At 39.7% G+C, this 14,373-nt stretch overlaps 1 protein-coding gene across 1 annotated transcript in view; it reads right to left on the reverse strand.

Annotated features, from left to right (window-relative positions):
- The window catches only part of MYLK4 (myosin light chain kinase family member 4), a 75,161-nt gene that overhangs the window by 12,927 nt on the left and 47,861 nt on the right, over positions 1-14,373 (reverse strand). The window contains exons 2-6 of the mRNA XM_025890864.2: positions 9,827-9,905; positions 6,310-6,415; positions 3,979-4,072; positions 3,793-3,902; positions 2,609-2,750 (exon numbers count right to left, since the gene is read on the reverse strand). Of these exons, the coding sequence (XP_025746649.2) occupies positions 2,609-2,750; positions 3,793-3,902; positions 3,979-4,072; positions 6,310-6,415; positions 9,827-9,905 (531 nt within the window). The remainder of the gene's footprint in view (positions 1-2,608; positions 2,751-3,792; positions 3,903-3,978; positions 4,073-6,309; positions 6,416-9,826; positions 9,906-14,373) is intronic.

Raw genomic sequence — 14,373 nt, forward strand, 5'->3', positions numbered from 1 at the left:
TTGCATTACCCTGCCTGTCCCTCTCCCTGGTTCTGCAGTTTACCATAATGTGTGAGTTCAGGCAGGGGCCTCTTTGAGGGAAGACAAGGAGCCTGCTTCAGTACCTTCCAAACGGACTGGTGGAGGCTGTCTCAGACTTGACATCTGCCCCTCTAAAATTATTAAGTATGAATTTCCCCTTCTTGGAGGAATATCTTTCCCAAAGATTTATGAGTTCCAGGAGAAATGGCCTGATTCCTTTAAACAGTCACACCAAGTATGCAATATAACATGAACACTCCTGACCTCCAGATTTTCCCTTTGCACTTAACCTATGAGAAAGTCATGTGTAAAAGGAAGACTTCCCTCTCGTTCATTCTTCATTCTCAGTAATTCCAAAGTTTTACTGAGTTTGTTCTCAGTGCCCAAACCCTTGACTAAGTGTTCCCTTGGAATTTGACTCTGGTTAAGACTTTGCTCTCTGTCAAGGTGACAGACTTGGGGGGAGTGTAGAGGGAGAAAACGTGGATAGTAGCATTGCAACTCAGTGTTTATGGAATGTCTTACAAGTGTGCCTGTATTTGTTAGTCAGAAAAACTGAGGTCTGAGAAAAATAGGAAATTTGATTTAAAGTCTAGGTCATCCATAAAAGAGAAATAAAGTTTTCAAAGAATTGCTTGGAACTCTCAAGCTCTTGTCCCAAATCATCCCTCAGAGCTGGGGTGCATTTAGCCGAGTTGCTGAATCCTCAGGATCTCATGTCCCATCATTTATGTGGGATCACAGCTGTCCCTCCCCTGCCTGTGGGTGGAGAGGAGGTTCAAATGAGATCAGAAACTAAGAAATAATGGATGAAATGATGTAGAGTCTCCTTACCAACATTCAATGGACCATTTGGTTGGCATAAGGTCTTTGGAAGCCCTTTTCTAAAATATCTCTAAAATTGGTGTCTATGAGTAAAAGCTATTGATAAAGTGGATGTTCTATAAGAATATGTGGTTTCATGCTTAAATAACTGATCGATATGAATAAAGCTGTCTGATTCTCAAAGACTACTATGACATAAAAATGTGTTTACAGCTTTGAGGGCACTTTAAAAAGTTAATTTTTTTCTAACTATGAAATGAAAGCATATTCTTCAATAAGATTTTCAAAACACAGAAAAATATAAAGAAGACCATTTTTCATTTTTAAGTCACCTATAATCTCCCCTCCATGGTGACAAGCACTCTTAATATTTTTGGCCCTTTTCCTTCCAAGGAGCTTTCTGCAAGGGATGAGTGGTCCTTAATGACCCATCCAGCTGCCACAATTACTATTATCTTTACCTACAAACCATAACTAAAATTGCCCATTGCAAGTCCTCAGTCAATGTTATGAAGCCACATACAGAGCTGTTTTACTTACGATAGGTCAGGTCCTAGTTTTAGTTGCCAATCAAATCCCTTTAGGGATATCTGCAGAATATCTACACTCAAGGAAAATGCTCCATGGAAATACACATTATCAAACTCAGTTCCGAAGCCAAGGGCTTTGCTAATGATTTTCAACTTCTGACTTTGTCTTTTATATACCACTTCCTCCTGCCCCATGAATGGGAGAGGTAGCACACATAAATCAAGGCAGTGAGGGAAGCTAAGTTACAAGAAGAGAGGACCATGGAAACCAATTTAAGGAAGTTAAATTTATTTAGCTCTATAATCCCCGATGACTTACAATAGATAGTATGTTATAGAGAATATATATTTTATCTCACGGTCATGCTGTGCAAACAGGGGAATGAGAAAATGATTGTGCCACACAAGAAGAGGCAATTTATGATACTTAGTCCTGATATTAGAGCTGAATCACACTTATTGAGCTTGGGTCTTTCACTGGTTCTAACTAGGTATAATCCAATTCTAGGCACTTCATAATGGGAGAGAGATCAAAAGGGAAGGGTCATTAAATAGGAGGAGAAAGGCAGGTGGCTTGGCTCCCCACTGCTCACATAGGTTCTCCACCAAGCTCAGAGTGGTGCCAGCCGCACCCCCACCACCCTTCTCAGCTCCTAAGCATTTTAGCACCGACCTTCTGGCTGCCCTGTATCCCATTCTGCCATAGGTTTCTACTCAGTGTTCTAACATGCCCACAGAAAAACGAATCCCTAAAGTCCAGCACCTCCTAAAAGAGTTTGAGACTGCTAGGGATGCCTGGAGAGCTGGAAAACTTGGCTACCACGAGCGAATTCTGAGTTAGCTAAAATCCTCCCTAAGGTGGGGGAGGATTTTATGAGAGGGACACAGCAAGGATACCATGGTGGTGGTAGTGGTGGTGGTGGTGGTGGTGGTGGTGGTGGTTCTAATTCTAAACTTTTAGAGAAAGCATCTCCCATGTGGATCCCTTTCACATAGGCAAGTTACAAGAATCTGAATAGTAGTCTCTGAAGGTGGAGCTATGCAAATATTAGGGGGTGGCGGAAGCCAGGAATGGGGAGATGACGCTAAGAATCCAGGTTTTCATTAATTCCCGAATATGTACCTCATAACAGCATAAATTCCCCAAGCTGGCATATAGTATCTGATGGGTCCCACTGACCCACAGGAGGGGAGGGTGGAAGGGGTTTCATACCAAACAGAACACGCTGTACCTTCAGATCCAAATGGAGAATATACATCTGATGCATGTGTCTTATGCCCTCACATATCTGCTTGATGAACAGGATGGTGTCAAACTCAGTCAGATTGTAGTTGTCATCGATGATGCGATCAAACAGCTCCCCTCCATCCACGCTGCAGAGAGAAGAGGCGTCAAGTCCTGAGTATGACTCCTTCGTGAACACGGCTACTTCCTGGAGTAGCAGCCACGTGTTTAAGCTCCTCTAACTCTTCCAGCCGGTGTGTGTGCCCAGTGACTTCTCCACCTCCGTCGTTATCTCAGCTACATGATGCTTAGGTTGAAGGCCCTTCTTTTAACTACCATCAATTTCACAACCGGAACGCCTCAAGGTCCCAGTCATCTCATGGCTGCAGTTCTGGAATGAGTCCACATCTGCCATTTCCTAACATATATGGAAGATAAAGAGGACTCTACAAAGGCAGGGAGAGGAATCCCAAATACCAAGCGATGGTCAAACGGGGTCTTCTCAGACTACTTTCAGTGTGAAAGTGCTCAATCTATGTGCTTCTGATACTAGGCTTTTTATTATCCCAAATTCCTATTGCACGATGATAAACAAAACCCCAAGCAGGGGAAAGAATGAACCGAATCACAATACTGATTCAGCGTTATTGAGAACTACTCACTTTCTCACTACTTATTAATTTTTTATAAAAGTGAATTTAAATGGAAGTTTCTTTTTTTTTCTCTATTACATCCCATTTCCCATTCTTCATAGCACTTCCTACTATCTGAAATTATTTGTTTATTGTATGTATCCTCTAAATGGAAGTTTCTTAGCCCCAGTTATTAAGAGTTTGAAGCGAACTGTGTATTAATGATTAGGTTGAAAAAAAATGTGGTTCAAAAATCACTTTCCTTCAGGTTAACCGGAATAATCTTTAGGCTGGCTATTTGACACAATAGCTTAGATATAAAGCTATGTCTAGGGTGTCATTCTACTTCTTCTCAGTAAAATCACACATGAAGATGTGTATTCCTAGGTAATTCTCCTTCTGAAACTGATGCGATTGTCTGATACATGCCGGTCAGAATCAGAAGTGCACCAAGCACGGATCTACCAGCTTCTGAAGCAGGACAGAGCGTAATCATGCTTGCGTGCAGCTGTGCAGGGGAGGGGTGGAGTAGGGGGTGGGGGAGGGGGAGAACACGTACTACTCCATGACCAGGACAATGTCATTCTTAGACTCAAAGGCGTCGTAGAGCTGAATGAGGTTCACGTGATCCAGCTGGTTCATGATGTTGATCTCGTTCTTCACTTCATCCTGAGAAGAAGGAAAGATGCTTTAGCGAAGTGAAGATGCTGATGGCAAGGACAGATCCACGTTGCACGGACTCTACCTTATCCTTGGTGCCTCTGGTCTTGATGATCTTGGCCGCCAGCTTCAGACCTGTTGCTTTCTCTTCACACCTGTGAACCTGGCCAAAACGCCCCCTGCCGAAGAAGAGGACATGGTGCAGCGTGAGGTGGGGCCAAGTGGAAGACGCCCCTGTCACAGGCATTTCTCTTTTGGGGTTTGAATGAGCAAATCTGTTAGTGTATCTACTGTAGCCAATAAACTTCTAAAATAATGTTAGAGTGTGGTGCCTCCGTCACGGGCTGAGGGGTTTCCCGGCCCTACCCCAGACCTACTGAGGCAAGAATCTAAGGTGAAGCCCCAGAATCTCCATTTCCACAGAGTTCCTTGGATGATTCATATGCATCTTAAAATCTGAGAACTTCTGTTATAGAAAAAAATAGAATCTTTCTGAATCCATGTGAATGGAATAAGTTAGGTTTTGTAAGCATATGAACAATACAGTCTGTTGATCAGGCATGTAAAATTATTTTTGGAAACTGCATATAAATAAAGTAATAACAATATCACATACAGATACATAAAATAAAAAATACATATTACATAATCACCTATGAGATTTTTGACGGTTTAGCTTGGATATAAATTTTTATACACTTTAAAGGACAACTTCTTACACATGTAATCACATGTCAAAATGCACACTCGTGAACAATTTTAAAATGTGACTTCTTGCTTTGATTCCTGATTTAGTAAAGTAGAACACAGGTGCTTGCTTATGCAATGTGGCTATCATGGCAGGGGGCTAAGGGGAAGCTTCTTGAACAACACTGTGACCCTAAGGCCCCCCCACATTCCTGGAGGACTGCAGAGGTGAGGATGGTGGCCACAACTGACAGAGGCAGGGTGGTGACCGACTGAGTTGAGGTCCCACTCAACTCAGCCACATCTGTGCACAAACAGATTGGTCTCAGAGAATGACATTTCCATAAACATAAGCCAAGGGAGGACCTTAATTCCAACCACCATGTCCAGCCCGTGAACACAGCCCCAGGCACCTCACATGTGGCTACTGATGAAGAAAATGCCCTGGGGTTGCCTGGGTGGCTCAGTGGGTGAGCGTCCCACTCTCGATTTCGGCTCCGTTCACGATCTCAGGGTCCTGAGATGCAGCCCCGCATCAGGTTCCCTGCTCAGCAGGGAGTCTGCTTCTCCCTCTCCCTCTGCCCCTCCCCCTGCTTGTGCTCTCTTTCTCTAAAGTAAATAAATCTTTTAAAAAAATGAAAAGAAAAAAGAAAATGCCCTGGGAATTGTCTCAAAGTGTCTTCTGCAAATAACTATTCTCCTTCCGAGAAACAGTTGCTGGCTTGCCACTGAAGTCCCTGACGACCCAAATGAGCTACTACGTGCAGTAATACTAAAGACTCCCAGGGCACCTATTCATGTTTCAGGGTTTTCATTTTTCAGGTTTTCATTTCATGCCCTTTCTCACAGTCTCAAAGGGAGCTCTCTATAATCAGCAGGCTGAGGAGGAAAGCATGCAGGGGGTTCCCCGAGGTGCAGGCAAAAGAAATATGGGACAGGAAGAGGAAGAAGGGACTTCACAAATAGCGACCACACCCCCAATCACCAAATGCAGAAACATGCACTATAGTTGCTATGCATATTTTCCATGTGTTGGTAAGTAGCTTTTGTGTATAGCAGTATAAATGTTCTGCTTCCTTTTGCTATTTCACATAGATATGCTGACAGTAGTAAACTTTATAATTTAGACTTTAAATCACAAGATATCAAAGGGGGATTGTGTCTGTCATAGAAAAGGAAGGAATGTCCCCCAGTAATAAACTCGGTCCCTGATGGGCTGTACTCTTCCTTCTTCAGGGAGAGAGTGTGCATTTAGACGTCCTTCAAAAAAATTCTTCAGGGACGGAAGCAATCACTCAAAATGGATAATAGTAATTAATACAGTAACAACATAAATGGAAAACCAACAACAATGATAAAAAAAGATTTAACACATGCCACAAGAAATACTCAATGTTGTTCACTCATTCCTACATTTTGTGTCTCCATTTTCAAGTTTTGGACAGCTTCTAAACCTTCTGATGACTCACTGGAGCTTCTCCCACTTTCAGACATTACAACATGGGAAGCAAAGCCGATAATAAACGTGGACTTCAGTCACTGTCACCACATCAACCTTTCTGACATCAGTAGCGATTTTCAGAAATGCTTAAAATCTCTTAAAATGTTTGTTTATGATGTTTCTGGTTCTCGGGTCAAGACTGGCAAACATTTATGCAATCCTCAGGATCTGCCTCTTTGAAAATGCTCTTCTTTTGTGGAAAGCGTGTTAAAATTGAGCATTACTTACCCTCCTAAAATTTCCGTTCTGCTCACGGTATAAAAGCTGTTGATGGCTGTTTGTTTGGCTGTCACGATACGGTGATTAAACGGGGCAGGAGGAGCCGAGACATCATCTAGATGGTGAGAGGAAGCAGTCAGACCTCTTTCTGGCACCAGACTGGGCCTCAGAATAAAACAAAATGGGCCATCTATTTTATTCCTAGTGATCCAGGGAATATATGTTTCTATTTCGTATTATGGTCTGTAATTCATGAAGATGACACCTGACATCTTTCAGAAAGAATGTCAGGACCATGTAACTGTGGTTTATACCATATTCAGGACAACTTTTAGAAATGTCACAATAGTTGAAAATCTCCAACCCCCAAACAGTCCATACAGATAATTCTCCCAAGCCCGAAACCATTTAAGTTCTAAGATAAGAAAGTGTTTGATCCATTAAAAAAAAAAAAGCACCACTGATAAGGTCCATTATTTTAATTAAAGCAAAGAAAGATGAAGAGTTACTTCATGTCATTGAAATGTTTGCTATTATTCTATATTACTTTGCAAAATATTTTAGCCTTTATTTAAGACACTTTTAAGGCAGAAAGATGAATTTTTCCTGGCTGGAAATAAAACCAGTAAAACTGGCTAAGGACATATTCTACAGCTCTCAAATTTCTCCCACTTCCCACCCTCCGGTCTAAGTGTTTTAACTCTAGTCCACCTCATGATTGGTTCTAAAACCCAAACTCAGTAATATTCTTCCAGCATTCTTTTTATTTTTCCATGGTTTGCTTTCCATGAGCCTATTCATTTCCCCATTTATTCCATATTTAAGCATCTATTGCATGCAGCTTCTTACATGCATACAAGGATACAAGGGGAGGTGAGTAGATAATAACTTTGCTTTCAGAACTTTAAATGTATTCAACATGTAATTCTGGAGCACTTATCTTGTGCTAGGCACTCTGCCAAATGTTAATATTTTTAGATAATAGAAGTCTCCGGGAATCTGATTTGATATAGACATTCATCTCTCACACCATAAATATGTTGAAAACGAAAGAAGTCATGAAAGAATTCTCTTGGTGGCATTCATCTCTTCAGACCAAAAAAAAAAAAAAAAGTGATTGAATTACATACACAAATAGCATCAGTATGGCATTCTGTCTCCTTCAGGCTGTTAGGCTAAGTGAAATTTAGTCGGAAATGCTTGCTGGAAAAGGTTAAGAAGCTTTAAAAGGCTGAAACAAAAACCATTTCCTACCCAATGGGGCCACCAGATCTTGCTGTCTGGAGGTCTTAGTTCCAGCAGACGCCAAGGGTTTGCCTTGTAAGCCCCCCTGGGCTTGTCTGGTTTCCTGTGTTCTAAATGTGTGTTCTTCACCTGGACTCGCTACATCTATTCTGCTCTTTTTGCTGTCCTCTTTGGTGAAGCACTCCTCCGTCACCCTCCGCTTGCTGCTGCCAGTGTGTTCTGCTTGCTCAGCATTCTGGAAAGTGGGCACTAGCGCTGGGTTTTCCAGGATTCGGGTTGTGGAAATGGCTTTTACATTGCTGATACACCTGGAAAAAAAAATCCACCTGCAGGTCTCAACATTTCAAGGAGATAACTTTGAGATGATCAAAAGTCTTAGCACTAACGCTTCCTGAACATGGTACTTTGGTGAAGCTTCATGATGGAGTTGGCTGTTTCAGCATTTGGGATGAAATGGAGCAGTATGCTTCCCCATCAAACGAAGCAGCACAAGAACAGGTGTAGATAACAGGATCCCAGGGACTCTCCCTGATGACCTCATTGTGACCCCAAGTTATTCCACTGACCCTTTACAAAAGCAGTCATCTTATGATACCTAGCTAATTTGATCTTCAGTTTTTCACTTCCTTTTCTTATAGAAGAGAGAGATTACTAAATTAAAGTATACTAAAGGAAGCAATCATCTCTCTGAATATTAACAGCAGGGAGAGTAAACCTTTATCAGTCAAAGACTTGAACTAATTTCAGTTTTTTAACAGCTCCTCACCTTACTAAGCAGATCTTTGCAATGATGGACTTTCTTAATAAACATTAGCCTTTATGTTTAATTCTTTAAAAATTAGACTTCTCCATGATTGGGTTTCAAATACATTATTAATAAATGAAATAAAAATTATATCTTAATTCCGTAAAAACACACAGATATTTGGATACTCTGTTCCAGATAGAGTCTGTGGCCCATCACAACACAGAGTAATTGATTGTGGTTGGCTACATCATTACCTGAATTTATATGTGAAACTTTGCGGTTGAGGAAGAGTCCTTCAATAATCTACTTCTTACTCAATCCTCATAATACCTTAGGAAAATAGCCAATTTATCATGCATAATTTAAGAATTAGTTTCTTAACTTACAAATAAATCTGATCTCATTATTCAGTTCTTGATCTTAGGAAGCATGTGCTTTATTTTGCTAAAAACAAGAACTTCATACTTAATCTTTTAAAATTACTGATTGATAATAATCATTATCTTTATCAGTTGACAGAAGAAAACAGTAAAAATGCCTGAAAATGTCACAGGCAAGAAGAAAAAGTAATGGCAAGAGAACAGGGCCAAGAAAAACCCACACCAGCTGGGAAACTGGTTTCTAAACCGTTGCTTTAAAAACTCACTTCACTTTTCCTTTTGGTATGGCCTTAAATCGCAATGGCTCATAGGTCTACCAAAAACATCAATTGTAGGCGTGCAAGGCTTTAAAGCCTACCTTTCACAGAATGGATCACCATTTGTTTTATCAACACACTGCTTTTTATTTGAACACTTGTTCAACACTGTTTCATTTGCAATTGCTGGTCCTCCTTTTGTCTCAAGTTCACTTTCACTAGTATCTTCTTTAGAACGAAGCCCATTTTTCTCTCCTTCGAACACTGGACATCCATTTTTATCCACAGTGGCTTGCTTATCATCTCCAGAACTATTACTTTCTTGTCTGTTCAGTCTCTGTGTACTCAAAATGTCTCTTGTGTGTATATTTTCTCTTGGCTCTATGGAAGTTCTTAGAGCAAAATCTTCTACTTCGTCTTGTGGTCTTTCTGTATGAAATGTGGCAAAACTTCTCTGAACTAGAGAGGCATTGGTCTTCTCAGAATTTTTCTCATTGAGTTTATTAACCTTTTTTTTCTCAGAAGAGGGCAGGTTCTTCTGGGAAGATCTCTCTAAAAGCCACAAAATATTTTAATGGAGGACGCATGTGATCAGTATAATTTCGGCTTCACATAATGGCATTTCTATTCAGGTTTCTCTTTATCAGAAGATACAAGATTTTGAAAAGCAAAGTAGACGTGAACATGACCAACTGACTGACATTTCGGTTCCCAAAGAGTTTCTAGTTTGTAACTAGTAGGACCCAAAGCCAATCAAATAAAGATATTCAAACAGCACTTCTCCCAACACAGCGCTTTATGAACATGTAACTCCTTCTGAATAAGAACAATGGCAACAGGACTTTTACATCACAGCTTTCTTTATGCATAAATATCTAGTCTTCTAAAGATGCTACCTGTGAGGGCCGGTGTCCTTTTGCCTTTGACAGGCGCTGTTTCCTTCAGACCAGGGTGTGACCATGACTTCTCCTCAGCCTGTGGATACACAATTGAATAACTGAAGTTACTTATTAATTACATCAGGGTTTTTCAACCTCAGGACTACTGACGCATGGGGTGGATAATTCTTTATTGTGGAAAATGTCATGAGCATTCTAGAATTTTTGTAACATCCAAAATGCCTCCAGAAATTGTTAAGTGTCCCCCAGGGGGCAAAATCATCCCAGATTGAAAACTACTGTATTACATGATTCAAAAATGAAAAAAAAAAAAAACCACTAAAATTAATAGCAAGTGAGAGGGCAGGACAGTCTGAATTAATGAAACTGTATAGACTACAACATTTGAAAACAAATGAACTCACTACTCTAAAGGAAATTCTGTTAAACTCTGGCATTATTTGTAAAAGAAGGCCCATCTTCATGAATAGATTAAAAGATATTGATAATGTATATGTCACCTCTGACCTCTGTTCATATTGTCTTGATATGGTTCACATATTAATCAGATGAAAATGAGAGGATCTATATGAATAGGTTTTGTAAACCAGAAAGCAGGAGACTAAAGTAAGCTTTTCTGAATGAGTTTTCACATGGCTTAAAGCAGATGACCATTTTCCTAGGCAGATAAACATCCTTCTCACAATTTGGCTTCTCTGAATTTGCTTAGCCAACTTTTCTTAAATACCACATAAAAAGTAAACATTAGCCCAATCCACCCAAGTTATCACAAATTCTGAAGTTGTGCATTATAAATTAATGAAATTGTATGGATGTCCAAAGAGTCAGTTTCTTTCCTTTGGAAAGAGAGCGAAATTTGCCTTAGGGTGATTTGCAAGCATGAAACGCCACATAAGTGCAGCTCAGGGGCATCAAGACAGAATGCTAATGTACTTTTAAATAATCCAAGGGGCAGTCTCATAGGTTCAGAGCATTTCCATTTTTCAGATAGAGACATTGAAACACAAAGGTATGTTTAGTAAATCTGTAGAAAACCAAAATTAGACATCATAGCCTCAGAGTTTGTAAATTCCTCTTCTAGGTGAAAGAGCAATACAAATGTTCTTCAACTTCCTCAGGCAAATCCAGCTGCTCTCTCCTCTGCCCACAGCATGTGCACCCACCCCAGCATCACTGACAACACTCTTAAACGTTTTTTCCTGTTAATTTCCCACTAGCCTTGGGCAGAAAGACTGATTCATCTTTGAATCTCTGGCACTTAGCCCAGTGACTAGGATATAGTGATGATGGTGGTGATGAATGTGATGATGATGGTGGTGGTGGTGATGGTAATGGTGATGATGATGGTGGTGGTGATGATGATGAGGGTGATGGTGGTGGTGGTGGTGGTGATGATGATGAGGGTGATGGTGGTGGTGGGGATGATGTCAATGATGATGATGGCTAATATACACTAAGCACTGTCTACATACCAGGCACATTTCTAAGCATGTTATTAACTCAGTTGATCCTCATAGCAACCTTTGGGATAGATACTGTTAGCCACACTTTATAATGAAATCAGGTAATTTCCAAGCATTATACAGTTCAGAAATGGTTGAGCCAGGATTCTTAGTCAGCTGTCTCCTTCATTCTGTGCTCTTAACTACTACATCGTACTGTCACTTAGAGAAAAAATAGAAGATTACAGGCAAGGTATGTTGTTAGTATTTATTGAATATCTATGGCACAGTCAGTACCACGGGAGATAAGAAGGAAGATTAAGAGAGAAGGGTATAAAATGGAAACGCATTAGTAGAGTGAAGAAATAAATATTTACCAAACAACTAGCATTAACATGGAAGAAAGGCAAGAGAGAGAGAATTTAAGTCCAATTTTGAAAATAAGTCAAATTAGCCAGATAAGATAGTTTAACAAATTGTGTTTAAGATATTGTATAATTTTGTCTTTCAGTGTTTCTCTTTTGAAATGAAAACTCCTGGTGGACAGACAGTGTGCTTCTGGATTTATTCTGGATAACGTATACATTGGTGGACTTGATAATGAAAACTGTTATGTTTTAATCAATTTCAGTTCATCAAAATAGGTAAAATTGAGAATTTGGTGGTAAGACTCCATAGAGTGCCAAATTGATGAGCATTTGCCTCTAAGGTCATCCAGGTGTTGGTGGCAAAGGTCCAGGAGTTGTGCTAACATTCTTTGGGAAGAGCAGCTGGAGTTGACCAACAGGAGAAGCTGTTGATTCTGAGGAATATAAGAAACCAACTTCCAAATGAGGCTGGTTTTTTTCTTTGTCAATTATATATCACATATGTTTTACCACTTAAATAATGTAAGGAGGTCTTTATTCATTGCCGCAGGCTATTGTATTTTCATTTCTCTATGTAATACTGACATCTAGAGGAACTTTGAACTGAGTTTCCAAAAAACAGAAGCTGTATCTCTCCTTTCCTGTTTCTGGACAGCAACTTCAGTATGAAGAGCTTTTACTTTGTGTTTCCATGTTATCTGTAGAAGTTCCTAAAATAATAAGCACAAGTCTGTAGATATATCTTGTCCAAAACTGAACATATTTTCTACCTATGAGAGAGGACATGACAGGACTGTTACGCATGATGTTCCTATAAGGATTACTATCACCCTCTGTTAATAGATACAAATCATGTCAGAGACTATGTTCCTTTGCTAAATTCACACTGATGACCGAGTTGAACATGAGGGTTTCATTTCATTCAAATTCATTCATTATTCCTTCACTTAATAAATACTTCTGTATTTGCCTATGGATTCCTTCTGTGACCAATTACTCATTGCTTTTATAATAATCCATCGATGCATTTAGAATGACATACAGAAGAAAGGAGACCCAAATGCCCAAGTATTTAAAACAAGTTCTGTTCTCTCTACTCTGTACAGTTTTCTAGACTGGTGTCCCAAGTGGGGAGTATGTGCCCTGAGTGTATCTAAAGTAGTCTTCAGGTTGTGTAAAGGAAATGTTAGAACTCATTTCTATCTGTTTTCCATTCTTTTAAAATTTATATTTTATATATGTTTAAAACATGTATGAATAAAATTGGACAGATATATAATTTATAAGTATCTGTAATATACTAAATTTATTTATAAAAATAAATTTTTTATAAAAAATATTTATAAAAATATTTATTTATAAAAAATGTATTATTTATCAATGTGCATAATTTCTGAATAAACATATTGGGATTTACCTAAATGCATTTTACTGATCGCAGCGCAAAATCAAAATAATTTGGAGACCGTTCCTCCAAATAACACCATTTCTTACATTCTGATTTTCTGAATTATGTGCTTTGGAGAAGAAACATTCTAATCAGCAGGTTCAAGGACAAGCACATAATTTGAACAATCAGCTCATGTCTTGCAAACTGCTTTTAAGAGGTCAAGATTCATTGCTTAATGACTATTTTGACAATTTAGACCATTTGTATGTACTTTATACTCTGGTCTCCATGCAGTTTCACTGACTGCCATAGAAACAAGAGCTGAGCAGAAAGGCAACATCCATCCAGAAGCGTGTGCCCACCTACCTGGTGCGGAGCTCACTCCCACCGCAAACCACAAGCCTGTCCCAGTACTACACTAAAACTCTACTTCTCTTCAACATGGTAGAGCAACCAAAAGGCAAATTAGTTCCACTGAACGACTTTGCCTCATCCCTCTTCATTTCCATGCAATAAAAAATCAACTTTAAAAACCCATCCTAAAGTGCATTTAAACTTTTAAAGAACAGAAAGGCAAAATAGCTACTGCTTCCTCTGGGCGCCCACAACGCAGTGATCGTCTTCTGGGTATTGTATGGTCACCTGACATGCCTGTCCCCATACCGGGATAAGGACCCTTCTCTTCACCTATGGTTCCCCAGCACCACATGCTCAATATGCTCGGTGAACCCCTGTGCAGTAAAGAAAAGAAGTGCCTGCAGGACTGGTGCCCTCATTCTGACAATAGTCCTTTTCATTTTTTAGAATATATGAATATGTATATATATAATTTATTTATTTTTACTTTTTTTATGTTCAATTAGCCAGCATATAGTAAGTACATCATTAGTTTTTGATGTGGTGTTCAACGATTCATTAGTTGCGTATAACACCCAGTGCACATCACCACAAGCACCCTCCTTAATACTCTTCACCCAGTTACCCCATCCCTCCACCCCCTCCCTGCTGTAGCCCTCAGTTTGGTTCCCAACATCTAGAGTTTCTCATGGTTTGTCTCCCTCTCTTATTTCTTCCCATTCATTTTTCCCTCCCTTCCCCTGTGGCCCTCTGCATTATTCCTCTTTGTTCCACATATGAGTGAAACCATACAATAATTGACAATATTCTTTAATCAGGCTGTGTCACTGAAAAGCCTGACTCCCCCAGCACCATCCGAAATGCATCCCTGTCGCTGATGCTCATATCCTTTGCATCACTTAACTGATGGTGAGTGATATCTACAGCCCTGCATTTGGGGATTATGGTTGCTACAGAAAACTGTTTTCTTACCATCACGATGGAACA

The sequence above is a fragment of the Callorhinus ursinus genome, unplaced genomic scaffold (genome assembly GCF_003265705.2).
Source record: "Callorhinus ursinus isolate GAN/ISIS: 27379988/994484 unplaced genomic scaffold, GSC_fseal_2.0 scaffold26, whole genome shotgun sequence".
NCBI classification, from domain to species: domain Eukaryota; kingdom Metazoa; phylum Chordata; class Mammalia; order Carnivora; family Otariidae; genus Callorhinus; species Callorhinus ursinus.